At 35.7% G+C, this 15,890-nt stretch overlaps 1 protein-coding gene across 2 annotated transcripts in view; it reads left to right on the top strand.

Annotated features, from left to right (window-relative positions):
* MTBP (MDM2 binding protein) overlaps positions 1-15,643 on the top strand; it is a 70,204-nt gene extending 54,561 nt beyond the window's left edge. Inside the window, exons 17-22 of one of the 2 annotated variants that reach the window (XM_082601734.1) lie at positions 904-999; positions 7,438-7,704; positions 9,613-9,862; positions 10,580-10,693; positions 13,755-13,820; positions 14,930-15,643. In XM_082601734.1, coding sequence (XP_082457860.1) covers positions 904-999; positions 7,438-7,704; positions 9,613-9,862; positions 10,580-10,693; positions 13,755-13,820; positions 14,930-14,968 — 832 coding nt within the window. In that variant the 3' untranslated portion in view covers positions 14,969-15,643. The remainder of the gene's footprint in view (positions 1-903; positions 1,000-7,437; positions 7,705-9,612; positions 9,863-10,579; positions 10,694-13,754; positions 13,821-14,929) is intronic. The other variant, XM_082601735.1, reaches the window with a different exon arrangement.
* Positions 15,644-15,890: the final 247 nt, after the last annotated feature.

The raw sequence follows: 15,890 nt of genomic DNA, 5'->3' as shown, positions 1-15,890 counted from the left end.
TACTCTACTATCTACTTGTTTTTATGTATACCATTTCGAAGTCTTCTGAATTCAAGCCCCTGGTATTTCATTCTGCCTATTAACTGTGTAAAGACCACTTGTATAATTCTCCCATTCCCATCTAACCTGTTCTGAGCTCTAGGAACATGATTCAGTTCATTAGAACAGTACCTCCCAACTCAGGCAGAGAAGGAGAGCACTTATTAGAACAACCAGGAGAGCTTAACCTAATTGTAGCAGCCTTCTTCCTGAGATTTTGATGTAGCCCTGCAGGTCTGGGTGTAGAGGGGTAGAGCATGAATATTTTATATAAGCTCACCACATGATTAGTTCCAACATACCTGCTGATTGGAAACTTACTTCCGAAGAAGAACTGAAATCAGCAGTTAGTCTTTTTATCCTCTGATATTTAAAAGGTCACTGATTCTTAAAGTTTGTGTCAAAATGACTACATTCCCAGGCAAAGAAAAATCTGGATTCCCCATGTGGTTATAGGAGGAAGTAAATACTTCTTTTGTCACTAAAGATTGGAGTTTGACTTTATTCCCCTGGAAAAAAGAATTTAGCTAAATTCATAAACATTTTCCTATACCAAGAAAAAAATATTCTTCAGGAATAATGCTGTTTCTTGAACTTCCACTAGAAATCATTTTCTATTCTTGATTTAACCATTTCTCAGAATAGTTTTGTGAAGTAAGTAGTATGGTAACTTCCGAAACTTGGGACACAGAAAATGTAAGTGACAAAACCCATAGGCTCAACCTCACTTCATTTCCTTCTTTGTCCCATATGAGATCCAGTTATAGAGAAGGAAGATCAGATTTCCTTCTTTAGACAGTTTCTTGGACTTTCTCTTTGTTACTAAATAAACTTTAAATACAAATGAAAAACTTTTTGTTTCAGGGAAAAGACTTTTGTCCTGACACCAGAACTTAGTCCTCGGAAACTTCAGGGTTTACCTTTTGAAAAAGCCTCAGTATGTCATTATCATGGAATTGAGTGAGTTTTTTATTTTCACTTTACTCTTTTGTGTGTTGTTGATGTAGCTTATCTTAGGTGAGTGTGAAGAGTGACTGTAATAAAATGATATAAATTGGGGTAGAGAAGCAAAGAGAAAGTATGTCAAAAAACTAAGCAGTACATACACAAATAATTTGTCTTCTGTTGGATAAAAGTTATTTGATGATTAATCAGTTTTACATTTAAACATCCTATTATTAGTTACTCGATATTTTAGTCAAAATCATTTTAGTCCCTACATTGCAAATGTGTATTTATACTACTGGTCACATTAATATTCCCTGGTCATTGTAATTGCTCAGAAACTATTAGATAAAATGCATTCTCATTTGCAACATGTTAATTATGTGTACATTTTTACGGAATTTTAATTGACCAGATGAATGAAATTTCAAAGGATTCTCTTGCTTAGAGGTATTAGGAGTTCCGGAGGTCATGTGCACATCTACCATTTTCACCAGGACAAGAAATGGAATGATGGAGATGATGTATTTTAGGTTAAATTTGCAAGGCCTTAGTGACAACAGGTCATTCTAGGAATGTTTAGTTTCTTGTTATGCTTAAATAAGATTTATTTTATTTAAAGAATATGTAAAGTTATGTCAAATTTGATACTAGAAGCAAAAATTTTTGGTTACTTTATTTTTGAGCATCAAAATTAAACTCCCCGTTAAAGTCAGGTGCAAGAAAAAGATACCTGCTCTGACCAATTTTTTCTTTTTAATCATTTTTCTGTATGTTCTAGCCAATCAGTTAAAATAAGGAAAACTAAAGAGTTTAAAAGAGTTACATGTAGTAAAACGGATACCAAAAGGTTTTTTTGTGTTTGTTTTTTGTTTGGCAGAGAAGAGACCTGAAAGACTTAGAAGTAGTAGAATTTGTAAGGTGGCCAGTTATAAATTACATATAAAAGACACAAGTTTTCCTTTAAACTAGCCATGTCCAGTTTTTAACAGGATGAAAATGATCCCATTCAAAATAGCAGATAAAATCATAAATATCAGAAGTATTCTTGTAAGAAATGTAGAATGGGAAAATTTACAAATAATATGTATTAGGGGACATAAAAGCAATGTTGATTACTTAGGGGAAACATGCCTTTTTTCTCTGTGGGAAGATCCTGTGTTATAAAGGTGTTAATTCTCCTGAAATCAGTGTAAACATTTAATACAGTTCTTGTCAACTTTGAACCTTTTGATGAAATAATTCTATAATTTATCTGGTAAGAAGTCTCCTCTCTTTTGTTTAAAGAATGAGATAAATTGTATCATATTACTGGAAAATTTTTTTATAAAGCTATTGTAATTACAATGTGGGGCTGGACCTAAGTAGAAATTCCAAGGAAAAAGCAAGAATACATGATAATTTGATCTGATAGAAAAATAATTTCAAATCAGAGGGCAAAAGAAAAATATTCCATAGATAGTAGTGAGAATGTTGATTAAGTATTCAAATAAAAATAAATCCGTTTGAAATGATTCTTTGTTCACGCCAAATATCAAAATAAATCGCAGATATATTAAGAATTAAAAGTGGGAAAACTGTGAAAGTAAAGAACTAGCATAAAATGTAGGGGAAAATCTGTTCTAGCAGAGGAAGAAATCAAAAAAGAGTGATAGATTTGTCCTAATTTTTAAAACAGCCATGTCAGTTATCAACAGAAACAAGATTAAAAGTATGGATTAAGCTGAGGAAAATATTTTTTGAACATAAATGAGAAGGTAAATTTTCTTTATAATTAAAGAATGCTTACAAATCAATAAGAAAATGAGATAAATGCCCCTATGGAAGAGTTTGCAACATCTTAAACCATTTGGTTTTTTTTTTTTTTTATATAACTTTATTTATTTTATTTTTGGGTGTGTTGGGTCTTCGTTTCTGTGTGAGGGCTTTCTAGTTGCGGCGAGCAGGGGCCACTCTTCATCGCGGTGCGTGGGCTTCTCACTGTCGCAGCCTCTCTCGTTGCGGAGCAAGGCTCCAGACAGGCTCAGTATTTGTGGCTCACAGGCCCAGTCGCTCCTCGGCACGTGGGATCCTCCCAGACCAGGGCTCAAACCCATGTCCTCTGCATCGGCAAGCAGACTCTCAACCACTGCGCCACCAGGGAAGCCCCAAACCATTTGTGTTTGAAACAGGAAATAAATATGGCCAATACACATGAAGAGTTGTTTTCTTCACCAGTCAGCTTTTTAAATTTACATTAAGAATGTAAATTGAAACAACAGTGAGAATCCTTTTCACCCATAAAATCATGGTGGAGGTAAAGGGACATGAATAAGCCAGCTTGGAATATAAATTGTTACAACCTGTCTGGGGGGCTGCTCGGTAATCTACCAAAAGCCATGCAGGTTTATAATATCAGATTGATTAACTTCACTTAATGATAAAATTAGCGTTTACACTGAAAGTTATTAGGCAAGGGTATTTTTCACAGTGTTATTTAAAATAAGAAACATTGGAAATAATGTCTAACTGTAGGAGGTTGGTTAAATAAATTATAGTGCATCCATAAAATAAAATTCTGTGCAGCCACCAGAATGGTTAAAATAAAAGACCGATAAGTGTTGACAAGGGTATGGAACAATCAGAACCCTTGAACATTTTTGGTGGAAGTACAACATGATTTATCTACTTCAGAAAAGGATCTGGCAGGTTCTTATAAAACTGAACATACTCAGACCCCCTGACTCAGCATTTCTAATAGTCACTTTCCTAAGAGAAATGAAAACCTTACACCACAAAAAGACTGGTAAAAGAACCCACAGAACAGTTTTATTCATAATACCCACAACCTGGAAATAGCCTTAGGTGTACATCAATGGGAGAGTAGATAAATTAACTGGTATGTATATACAAAGCAGTACTACTCAATAATAATAATAAGGAACAACGTATGTATACATGCAACAACATTGAACTTCTGTCTGTCTGAGTGTGAAAAAAACAGTTGAAATAAGAATTTGAGGACTTTAAAAAGTGAAATTGGGGGCTTCCCTGGTGGCGCAGTGGTTGAGAGTCCGCCTGCCGATGCAGGGGACACAGGTTCATGTCCCGGTCCAGGAAGATCCCACATGCCTCAGAGCGGCTAGGCCCATGAGCCATGGCCGCTGAGCCTGCGCGTCTGGAGCCTGTGCTCTGCAACGGGAGAGGCCGCAACAGTGAGAGGCCCGCGTACCGCAAAAAAAAAAAAAAAAAGTGAAATTGCCTGCCCTTATAAGCAAATAAACAAATTTAGCCGTGACTCCATTTTCCTTACTGTAAATTTAATCTGGGGCCATTGAGTTCAAACTAAGAAAGTTGCAGGAGGTGAGCACAGTGAATCCAGAAACATGCTTTTTTTCAGGATTTGGGTTTATAGTGTGAGGGCCTATTCACATTAAATGTAGATTATGTTTCTACTCGAAGCAAAGTTCTAGTGAAATTTCAAAGTAAATATGACACTGCAAAAAAGTTCTCTCTTCTAACATTGCCGTGAGCCTTTGGAATCCTTGAGCTTTTCCTCTACTCAAACATAAGGAATATTTGGAAGAAATATATAAACTGCTCAAGTACAGATCAATGTTTACTTAAGGCAAAATGAAATCTATCCACAGTTGACTTGTTTTTCACTTCTCTCTCCTGTCCTGGAGTGTAAGATACCATTGATTGTAAGATGCACCATTTTCTTTAACAACAAATTGAATTCCACTGTCAAACTGTGAGAGTCAGTTGGCCACACCAGCCTCCTGTTGCTCTGAACTTTCTTTCATGTATTCCAAGAGATTTGGCAGTTTTTCTGGCTTTCGTCGGCATTGCTTGGTGTGTGCCTGGCAGTATCTTGCCTATTTTGTAGTTATAGGACAATGATAGCTTCATCTTCTGATAGGTATTTTTCTTTCTTTGGACACATAAAGCATTTGGTTATTGTTTTGCAAGAAAATGTGGAAGTGTACTCATTCATCCAACAGTAAATATTTACTTCACTGTTACCAAATACACATCCTCCTACTCTGTTTCTGTTCCTTTCTTATTTACAAAGTCACTTTTTGTTTTGATGCCAAATCATAGTAAAATCACTTTGAAGACATTTTAAATGACAATTGAAGTCAATATGCACAGTGCACATAATTCAGTTGGAGGCATGCCATTATGAACAGCTGTGATTAAGAGATGTTAAAACTGGAAGGAAAAAATCTTCATCTTAGAGTCAAAATCTTAGAGTAGAAAAAAATACGCATGTGGAGTCAAACTATGCATTATTTTTCTCTGAAAAATTTCTTGTAAGCCAATCAGTAATTACATTTCCTCTCTCCTAGAACTTTTCCTTAACATTTATGGTTCTTAGTGGTATTCTAGATTGTGTCAGTCGCCCAGGATAGAAACAGGACTCATCAGTAATCCTTAGGGTTGGGGCTGATTTTTAATGAAATGTGTTTTATTAAACAACAGACTAGAGAAAGAATGTTAGAGAATTGAGAGACCTAGGTTCTAGTCACTCTTCTGCCACCAGTTAACAGTATAACTTAGGAGCTCATTTTTCCCTCCTGTTAAATTAAACTGTTGGTTTATATCAGAGATTTTTCAGTCCTAGCTGCACTTTAGAATCACCTAGGTAGCTTTTAAAAAAAAATGTCCAAGACTGATTCCAACCCCAGACCAATTAAATCAGAAACTCTGGGCATCAGTATTTCATAAAAACTCTTCAAATGATTCTAATGTTCAGCCGTGGGTTGACCCCTGAGTAAGATGACCCTTACACTTTACCTGAGAGACAGCATACTAGATTGGTTCAAGTCAGACTCTGAAGTCACCAACCTGGGTCTGAATCCTGGCTGAGCTACATATCATCAGCATACCATAAGATTTGCTGTGGTAGAAAATAAAACCACTGATGATGATGATGGTGATGATAATAGCAGCAACATACATTTATTGACTGCTTTACTTGCATGTTCCAGGCACTGTTTCTGAGTGCTTTCGTGTACCCATTCATGATCCTCACCATAGCTCTTTGAGATAACTGCTATGAATCTCACCTTGCAGAAAAGGCAGCAGTAGCATAGATAAAATTAAGTAGTTTGGCCATGTTCACACAGTGGTAGAGCTAGATTTAAATCCAGGGAGTCTGGCTCTCTAGTCTATACTCTTAGAAATCAAATATGTGTCACAAGAGAAAGAGAAAACCTCCGTCAGGCAATCAGGTTGGGGTAATGATACACTCCTTGAGGTTGAACTAAAAGCTTATAGACCCAAAGTTCTGACTCTAAGGAACTTCTTAGAATTTTACAAGTAAAGAGGACAGGTGACAGAAAAAGGTTTTAATGTTTAAAGTCCTATCATCGTATATGTGAAACTGTTTCCTTGATGTAGAAGGGGAGAATGTGAAGGGTATTCCAGGGTCACACATCTCATTGGTGATTTTCTTGATATGCTTATTTGTTGTAATTAACAACATGGGATTTCTTTTTTTTTTTAAGCCTTATCAAAGCATTTATTTATTTATTATTTTAATTTATTTTTTGGCTGCATTAGGTCTTAGTTTTGGCTCGCGGGATCTTTCGTTGCAGCGCAGGCTCTTTGTTGCGGCGCACGGGCTTCTCCCTAGTTGTTGCGTGCAGGCTCTAGGGTGCGTGGGCTCTGTAGTTTGCCACATGTGGGCTCTCTAGTTGAGGTGCGAGCTCAATAGTTGTGGCTCGCGGGTTTAGTTGCCCTGCAGCATGTGGGATCTTAGTTCCCTTACCAGGGATAGAACCCGCATCCTCTGCATTGTAAGGCGGATTCTTTACCACTGGACCACCAGGGAAGTCCCTAAGATGGGATTTCTTTAAGTCCAGAAGCATTCACTGAGCAAACATCTCATTGATGTCTTAAATCAGATTTAGCTAGAAAGCAAACGCACACATAGCCAAAGTGTTTGAAGGAAAATTTGTCAATCAGTCAGTAAGGTGGAAATGAGTTTCAAAGGGAAATTTCAAAGTGTTCTGAGCTGTGTTTGGTGAGCCAGTTTAGAATGCCTTTATACCCTGTTAATCTTTGTGTTGAAAATAAACTTGTTTTTTCTAACAGAAGTTAGCGTTTCATGTCATTACATATCAGCCATGCTGAGGAATCAGAGGTTGGTAGAGATTTAAAAAGTATCAAAACAGCACCTGTATTATTTTGAAAATAAGCCAGAGGATTAACTTAATCTGTTGCCCAGAAACAGTCAAAGAGGAATCAGATTGTACTTCAAATTTTTTAAATCTTTTGCCATGTTGTGTAGCAGGCTGGAAAAAACTGAACTTGTGAGGGAAGTTGGCCGTTCACTCAACCTTCCAACGATTATTAGGAAGTTTAGTAAGAGCTTTTTAAGTACATGTTTTGCTTTTCCCTAATTGGCAGGGAAAAGCCCATGGCTGCCATGGAGTCTTTGATTTTAAAGATCTTTCTCTTGTTTAGATATTGCTTGGATGACCGAAAAGCATTAGAAAGAGACGGGGGATTTTCAGAACTTCAGTCTCGTCTTATTCGTTATGAAACTCAAACTACATGCACCAGAGAAAGTTTTCCAGTACCTACCGTACTGAGCCCTCTTCCGTCTCCAGCAGTTTTGTCAGAGCCCGGAAGTGTCCCTGATGGAGAAGCTTTACAAAATGAACTCCGGACTGAAGTCTCCCGAGTAAAAAGGAGATCAAAAGATCTGAACTGCCTTTATCCCCCCAAAAGGTGGTATATTAAGTACATAAAGATAGTATCTTGACAGAAAGTATTTTAGTCCGAGGGTAATTGAATTAATCTTTCAGATTTTTAAGTTGCTTTCTGTGCAGATTTTAATGTAATTCGTTCATACCAGGAATTGTGTTTGTATTGTGAGCAGTTGATGATTATGCTTATAAGTTATACAAAGAAATGACTTGGAAAAAACACATTGTTTCTTGCTTTATATGCTAATATACAGCCCATCAGCACAATGGGTTGTAACGCTTTTAAGCCATGGAACACTGGCGATTTTATCCAATAGATTAAGCAGCTGAGCTGCTCTTTTGAAGAGGATGTTTAGGGATGCATTTTTTCTGTTAGCTCTCTTCTCACTGTTTCCTACCTACATTGGCCCCTTAAACAAGGGGTTTCATGAGGTATCATTTTTGATTGAACCTGGGCTATGGCAGTGAAAGCAAGGAGTCCTAACCACTGGACCACCAGGAAATTCCCATGAAGTACCGGTTTTTTTTGTTTGTTTGTTTTGTTTTAAACTTTTAAAAAAAATTTTTTTTAATTAATTAATTTATTTATTTTTGGCTGTGTTGGGTCTTCGTTTCTGTGCGAGGGCTTTCTCTAGTTGCGGCAAGTGGGGGCCACTCTTCATCGCTGTGCGCGGGACTCTCACTGTTGCGGCCTCTCTTATTGCGGAGCACAGGCTCCAGACGCACAGGCTCAGTAGTTGTGGCTCACGGGCCTAGCCGCTCCGTGGCATGTGGGTCCTCCCAGACCAGGGCTCGAACCCGTGTCCCCTGCATTGGCAGGCGGACTCCCAACCACTGCGCCACCAGGAAAGCCCTGAGGTACCTTTTTAAAACAACTTGTTTCATATAAAATATAGCTTTAAAGCCTACATAATAATATATTAAAAATGAGATCTTTCTAGCTACTTTATTTGCTGGCTAAATAAAATATCCAAATACCTGAACAGAAATTAGAAGCTTATGAGATAAACACTCTAATTTCTGTTGAATTTATATATCTTTAGAACCTTTGTCAAATTTAGGTCTTTGACACCTAAAACAAACCGTAAATTCTTATTATATGTAAATCTTTCAAAAAGTATCAAATATCTTAAAGTGAAACTTTCAAATCATCTTTTAAAGAGTGAAAATTATTAGAATACTTTTTCCCTAATGGGGAATAACTAAATTATTTTCATGAGGACTTTACAGGATCATGGTACTTTTTACACGCGATAAAGCTAAAAAGCAAATCCATTAACATTTAGGATACTGTATTTTGTAATAATATTTTTTATTTCTGACTGTGACTGATAGATATGTGTTCCAGACAAGAAAGTACACTGTGGCCTCTAGGTTAACAGAATTGAAAAATATGAGACCCTATCTTGTAACAGGAAATTTAAACATTTTAGAAAGATTGAAACAAGAACTACTTTTATAGTTTTATTTCTGTTTGTTTTGCATAGGTAGTTGCATAGCTACAAGCATGATTATTATGGTTTCTTCATCAAAATTATCTTAATAGAAAAGTATAAGTACTTGACAGATGAGTACTGGATCTATAAATAGCATTGCCTGGAGTGCCATCCCTGATTTATGTGAGAAATTGTAAATTAACGGGGAGGGTGACAGAAATGTTGCTAGTTGCTTTTCCTATTAGCTTTTAATATTAGCTGAAATCCTAGAATGTTATTCATTGCCTTCCGTGTTCTAGTCACTCATTTGAAGAACTAAGGGAGCAACTGTATAATATGATGTTGACTGCTTACTTTAGGCAGTAGTAGCAAGAAATTGTGTTTGCTTTTCTTGGGTTTATATGTCAATGGTTATGGTTGTAACATTTAAGACGGAAAATGGACTTCGTTGTTGATTCACTTAATCTGCATTTTTATATTTTCCCCCCCATTAGACTTGTGAAATCTGAAAGTTCAGATTCTCTTCTTTCTCAGAGAAGTGGCATTACTAATCATCATCATCATGCAGTGACATCCATAAAGCCACGGGCAGAGAGATTATTATCTGTGACTTGTCCATCTCTTCCAGTTCTTAGCAATGAAACTCCCAAAGTCACTACAAATGCCAGTTCAGGTCAAAAAAGTGTGCATGAATCAAAAACATCAAGGCCCACTAAGGAATCAAGATCACAGAAACACACACGGGTAAAGATTTATTTCCTGACTCTCTTAGTTCTGCACGGGAAGAAATTTCTTCATTTGATTCGTTTTAAACGTTTGTCTAAAAATTTTATGAATGAAATGAAATGGTATCTGTAATTTACTTTAAAATAATTCAGGGGAGTTCCCTGGTGGCCTAGTGGTTAGGATTCTGGGCTTTCACTTCCTTGCCTGGATTCAATCCCTGGTCCGGGAACTGAGATCCTGCAAGCTGTGCGCTGTGGCCAAAAAAAATGGAGGAAAAAAAAATTCAGTGCAAGAAGGATAATGGAGGCATATAAGTGAAACAGAAAGAGCCACAAATTGATCCTTCTTGAAACTGGTAGTAGATATATCGAGATGAGGATTTGTTACAAATATTCTCTTTACAATATTTGAAATTTTCCATAATAAAAAATAAGTACACACCTGTATATCCCTGCTGTGTGTACCTTTTACACTCAGATTTTGATTCAGAACTCAGGATGTGAATTCCTCTCTTCAGATACTGTAGTCCTCTCTTCCTGACAGATAGCCTGCGACACGTGTGATTGTGTCACTGTTTCAGATCTCCTTTCTTCTCGATGCTTTTGTCTTAATGAGCTTATCTATCTTTAGCATAGCTACATGGTTCTGTGATTCACAGAACTCAACTCTAAAGCTGAAATAATATGTTTGTACCTTTTCCAAGACAAATTAGTTGTGTACTATGTTCTGTTCAAGATATTGAAAGAAGTAGTTACTGAAACTCTGAAGAAACACAGGATTACTGAGGCTCACGAATGTTTCACGGCTTGCAGCCAACGTCTCTTTGAGATCTCCAAGTTCTATCTAAAGGTACAGTGTCTTCTCTACTGATTGCAAAATCGAGGTCAAGTTCTAATGTTCCTATTTGACACAAGATAATATTGACTGAGTATTTTTAAGTATTAATAAGCTATCACTGATTGCTTATTACCAAATTTTTTTAATGGAGGTAGAAAAATTGGAGTCAAAAATTTTATATTTGATTTATTTTAGTTCTCAGATATAGAAAACTACACTTTAACTGGTATCCTCAGTGTTTCCCTAACAAGCCTTTGACTTAAGTTGATAATAAGCTTCCACTTACTTTATTCAACTTATTCAAGTAATTTTAGTACATAGTGAAACTACTGGAGGGCGTATCGAAGCACCCAGCTTCTAATTTTGGATCCATTATCAGCTTGTTGTAAGACATTGGACAGATCGGCCATTCAGATGACAATTTTGTAAAACTTAGATGGTGTTAGATTAGTTCCAGTTTTCAGAGTTTCTGACTTGAATCACAATTTTATATGGGTTCCTGATTAAAACTGCAGATGGACCGCATGCATTCGATTCCCTTCCCTTCTAAAATCTCTCAAGAAAGACAGTATTGAAAGTACAAAAACTAAGAAAAGAGGAAAGGAGAAATGTAGAAGTGTTTTCATACATTGTTGAACCAAAAAAAAAAACACATGGAAGCGTGATATAACAGAGTAGAAGAAGTGACAGCCTAAATGTCTGCCTGGGGATACCTGTGAGAGCCAAGCCAGTTCAACAGACACGGTCTCTGACCTGCTCAGGTCTTGGAGACACCAAGTATCATGGAAAGCAGGGGCAAGGTGCTGGGTGAAAAAAAAGAGGAGTTAAATAAAGATCTACAGAGTGAACTGGGGAGCCTTCAGTTTGCTCTGCATGCTTTTCCCCCACAATGTTAACTACAGATAAGTATATTATACATAGTTTTATCCTCACCCCCCTGCCCCACCCCTGCGACAATGCAGGAAATAGTCTCTGGAGAAAAAAGAATTGGAGGCCACGGTAAAAAGTCCAACTGGCCCCTTATCCCCCTACCTTGTAAAGATACCAATGAACAAGCTCTGTACAGACAGAGCTTCCAGTAAGATTTTTATTATCTCATTTTAAGATATGACTGGACAGTCAAGAGTTAGCATACTTTTGAGGAAAGCTTCTAATACAGCAGATGCCAAAACATGAAGGAACAAAGTGAACTATGAAGGAGCAGAAAGCTGAAGAAAACTTCATAAAAAACTATACTGTCTCAGAGAGAAGATAATTGGGTGCACAAAACTGGAATGGGATGCTGTTTCCAAAAACTGTAGAACATGAAAGCTCTTTAAGTTTAGAAATAAGATCAAATCAGTAGAATAGAAAGGCTTAACAGTTGAGATTAAGAAATTTACCAGAAATTAGAATTAATGACAAAATTAAGGATAAAAACATTAAACACAGGATAAGAAAATGGGGGAATTAATCCAAAAGATCCAATATGCTAATAATAGGAGTTTCAAAAATAGAGACTAGAGGAGGGAAAACTCAAAAATATAACAAAATTTTCTAGACCTGAAGGACGCACTCCTCCTGCTGGAAAGGGCACACAGCTTGTCCAGCCTAGTGGATGACAGTTCTACAAGCCACATCACTGTGGAATGTCACATCTCCTGGGACAGAGAGAATATTTCCTAAAAGCTTCCCAGGAGAGAAAGTAGTTTACATATAAAGAATCAATAAGAGTGGCATTGGATTTTTCTACAGTAACATTGTGTGCCAGAAGACAGTAGAAGAGTATCTTCAAATTCTGAAGGAAAGTGATTTACCTAGTATTTTATACCTGGTCTAGAAGTCAGTCAGGTATGAAGATTCAGTACAGATACTTTCAGTCATGGAAGGTCTGAAAAATTCTGTCATTTGTGTACCCTTTTGACGAATCTGTGAGAAGATGAAATTCAGTAGAACAAGGGACTGAATCAAGAAATAAAAGAAAAACTAACCTAGACTGGGGAAGATAAGTCCCAATGGGACCAGGCTGAGGGAGCAATTGGACCAAATTGGAGCAGGCTATGGGAGAAGGATCTCCAGTTAAAAAAAATACAATTAAGAAAACAAAAGCAAAAATGAAAAGCTGAAGTGAGAGATTATCCAGTATCCCTGAGTGTTTGAAGAACTTTGCTGTACATTTAATCAGTCTTTCACAGCATTGTGGGGTGGGGGTGGGATTACACACATGGAAAACTAAGCAAACGTAGTTCAACTACAGGATAAACAAAACAGATGAAAGAGAAATTATAACCATTATACATTACTTAGCTCAGGATTGAACTATATTTGCTTAGGTATAAAATGCAAACACTGACTATTTACTAATCAAAAAATTGTGGTGCAGCTGTTACTGAGAGGAAGAGAAGGGAGGTGGGAGGATTCAGAGACCTGAATCCAGGATAACAGCAATCACTGTCTAGAACTGTTAAATCACGAAATAACAGTATAAGCTTATTATTTAGAAACATGAAGGTATAAATAAGAGAAAGAGCTGAAAGAATTCAAAGTGACTACTTCAATGGAACATAGCTTGGAAGTGCAGCGGAGGATTCCTTTTTTATTTTAATACAATTGGATTTTAAAATTTTTATAATATAATTTGATATAGTCATTACATTTTTACAAGTCAGAGATTTCAGTTTTATTTCCTATGTCATTCCCTCTTTGTGGTAGAATGAAATAGCCAAAAAGAAGAGAGAGAAAAAAAGTTATTTTATCTGAAAAATAAATATAAACTGTATATTCATTTCCTGAGTAATGAAGTTAATGTGGCCACTCATAGTTGAGGATGGGGCTTAGGTTTGGTCAGTGCCATTGAGTATTTGAGATTAGAGTGGCATGGATTTATGTATGGATGGATGTATTTTGGCTAGAGTACTTTGACCTTTCAGGATGGAACTAAATTATAATCTGTTACTTTGATTTTTTTGTAGTATCTCCCTCTTCACGTTGATACTTACAGAATGATTTAGGATCATCTCAAGTTTATTTAATAATGACTTGTTCTCTGTAATTTAGTGTGCAGATTTAAACTGCTGTATTTTGTTATGTTTAGGATCTTAAAACTTCAAGGGGTCTATTTGAAGAAATGAAGAAAACAGCAAGCAACAATGTTGTACAGGTACGTAAATTATTCCCAAGAAACTACATTCAATTAAATTGCTATTTTATTGCAGGTTAGTAGCTATGATGCTGTAATATATGCAGTAAGAATTAGTGAGTGGTCTTTTCAACTTTGTCCCTATGACCACTCTTTAAAATAGTTAATAATAGACTTATGCAAGCAGAATCTTTAGTAGTATTTAAGAGATTTCTCTGTTAACAAAAGAGCTTCTAAACTGATGTTAAGAAAGAAACAGGAAAAAAAAAAGAGCTGGAAAAATTAATCCATTTCGATTAGCTATTTTCAAAGTTTAGTTTAATTTCTTTTTAGTGATGCTTTGAAAGTACATTTTCAAATAAAGGTGAGAAAATAGAGTAGACCCTTCATTTTGTCCAGTGAGAACACTATTGTATTCTGCAGCAGAAGTTCAGCAAAAAGTGTTCTTGAGCAAGAAAATAAAATGTGGGTTTTTTTTCCATTTACAAATTCATGATCTAACATGTAATATGTATACACAAATGCAAAGAAACACATACAATTTAAAAAAATAATTTTAAAAGAGAATATCCTTGGGCTCACTCACTGTTCAACCTGGGAAATAAAATATTGTGGGGACCTTGGAAACCCCCAAAGAATCCCTTCCCCACCATATCCCACTGCATCACCTCTGGAGGTAACCGCTCTACTGATTTTTTGTGTGTGTGTGATAATCATTTCCTTAGTTTTTTTTTTTTTAATTGAAGCATAGTTGATGTATAGTATTATGTAAGTTACAGGTGTACAATATAGTGATTCACAATTTTTAAAGGTTATACTCCATTTTTAATTATTATAAAATCTTGGCTCTATTCCCTGTGTTGTACAATATATCCTTGTAGCTTATTTTATACATAAGAGTTTGTACTTCTTAATCTCATATTCCTATATTGCCCCTTCCCCTTTCCCTGTCCCCACTGGTAACTGCTAGTAAAATGTATTTTCAAGATAATATATATTTTAAGATTTTGACAGGTTATTTTTTGCTTTACATTTTGTACCATACTCTTTTGAAGTTTTAACAATATCTTTTTCTATCACTTGTGTTTCCAATAGAAATGTACCATAATCATATTTTTTTCACTCCCTAGGTGATTGAATGGGTATTAGAAAAGACAAGCAAGAAATAACACAGAATCATTCTCTTTGGATAATTATAAATTGGACAGAGCTATTATTTACTTTTTCCTTCCATAGTTTGAAAATTACAAACAAATTTAAAACTTTATTCAAAGAATTGATATTACATCTCTAAAGAATGTCATAAATATCCTATATTTATATAGTTTTGAGGTTGCTCATTTAATGTATTTTTAACTATATACTTATAGTTTTACTATATTTTAATTTTTTAAGTTAATATTTTTATATATGTTTACAAATTTTACTCTTGGTTATTTAATTATTCCAATAAATAGAAAAAGATATTTCTTTACTTCTTGGTAAACGTCTTTGTTGTTAGGCCTATTTAAATTAATGAGTCTTAAGTAAGACACTGCCAGTGGTTTTTCTCTTGTGTTCCAATAAGCATGATTTATTGGACGGCCCCTGATTTAGAAAATATTGGCAAGAAAATTCACACAGTTAGCCATGTTCCCTTACCCCTGCCCTAGAGCCACCACTGTTGAGCTATTCATGTTTACTTGGGATCAAAAATGAAGAAAGAGCAAAACTTATGAAAATAAGACACAGTGAAAATGACTAAGTACAGACTCCCAGAAAAGAAATATCTTTTCCCATGGCAGAAAATCTGGAAAATGTGGAAAATACAAAAAAGAGTGGAAAAAAATTCTAACAACATTGTTTTTGTCTATAGGTAACCACTGTTAATATTTTTAAACATTATGCTTAAAATATTTTCAAAATTGGTGTCATACATGTGTGTGTTTGTTTGTGTACGTGTGTTTATATGTGTGATGTGTGTGTATATGTATATTAACTTATAGCCTGCTTTTCACTTAACAGTGTGATATAACTTAATGATATCTCCCTCGTCCTTGCATCTGGGCTGGCAGTGTGACTTGCTTTGACTGGTAGCATATGGTATAAATG

This window comes from Mesoplodon mirus (assembly GCF_964341445.2).
Source record: "Mesoplodon mirus genome assembly, chromosome: 16".
Lineage (NCBI taxonomy): Eukaryota > Metazoa > Chordata > Mammalia > Artiodactyla > Ziphiidae > Mesoplodon > Mesoplodon mirus.
Note: the sequence above shows the minus strand (reverse complement) of the source record. Positions and strands in the feature narration are given on the sequence as shown.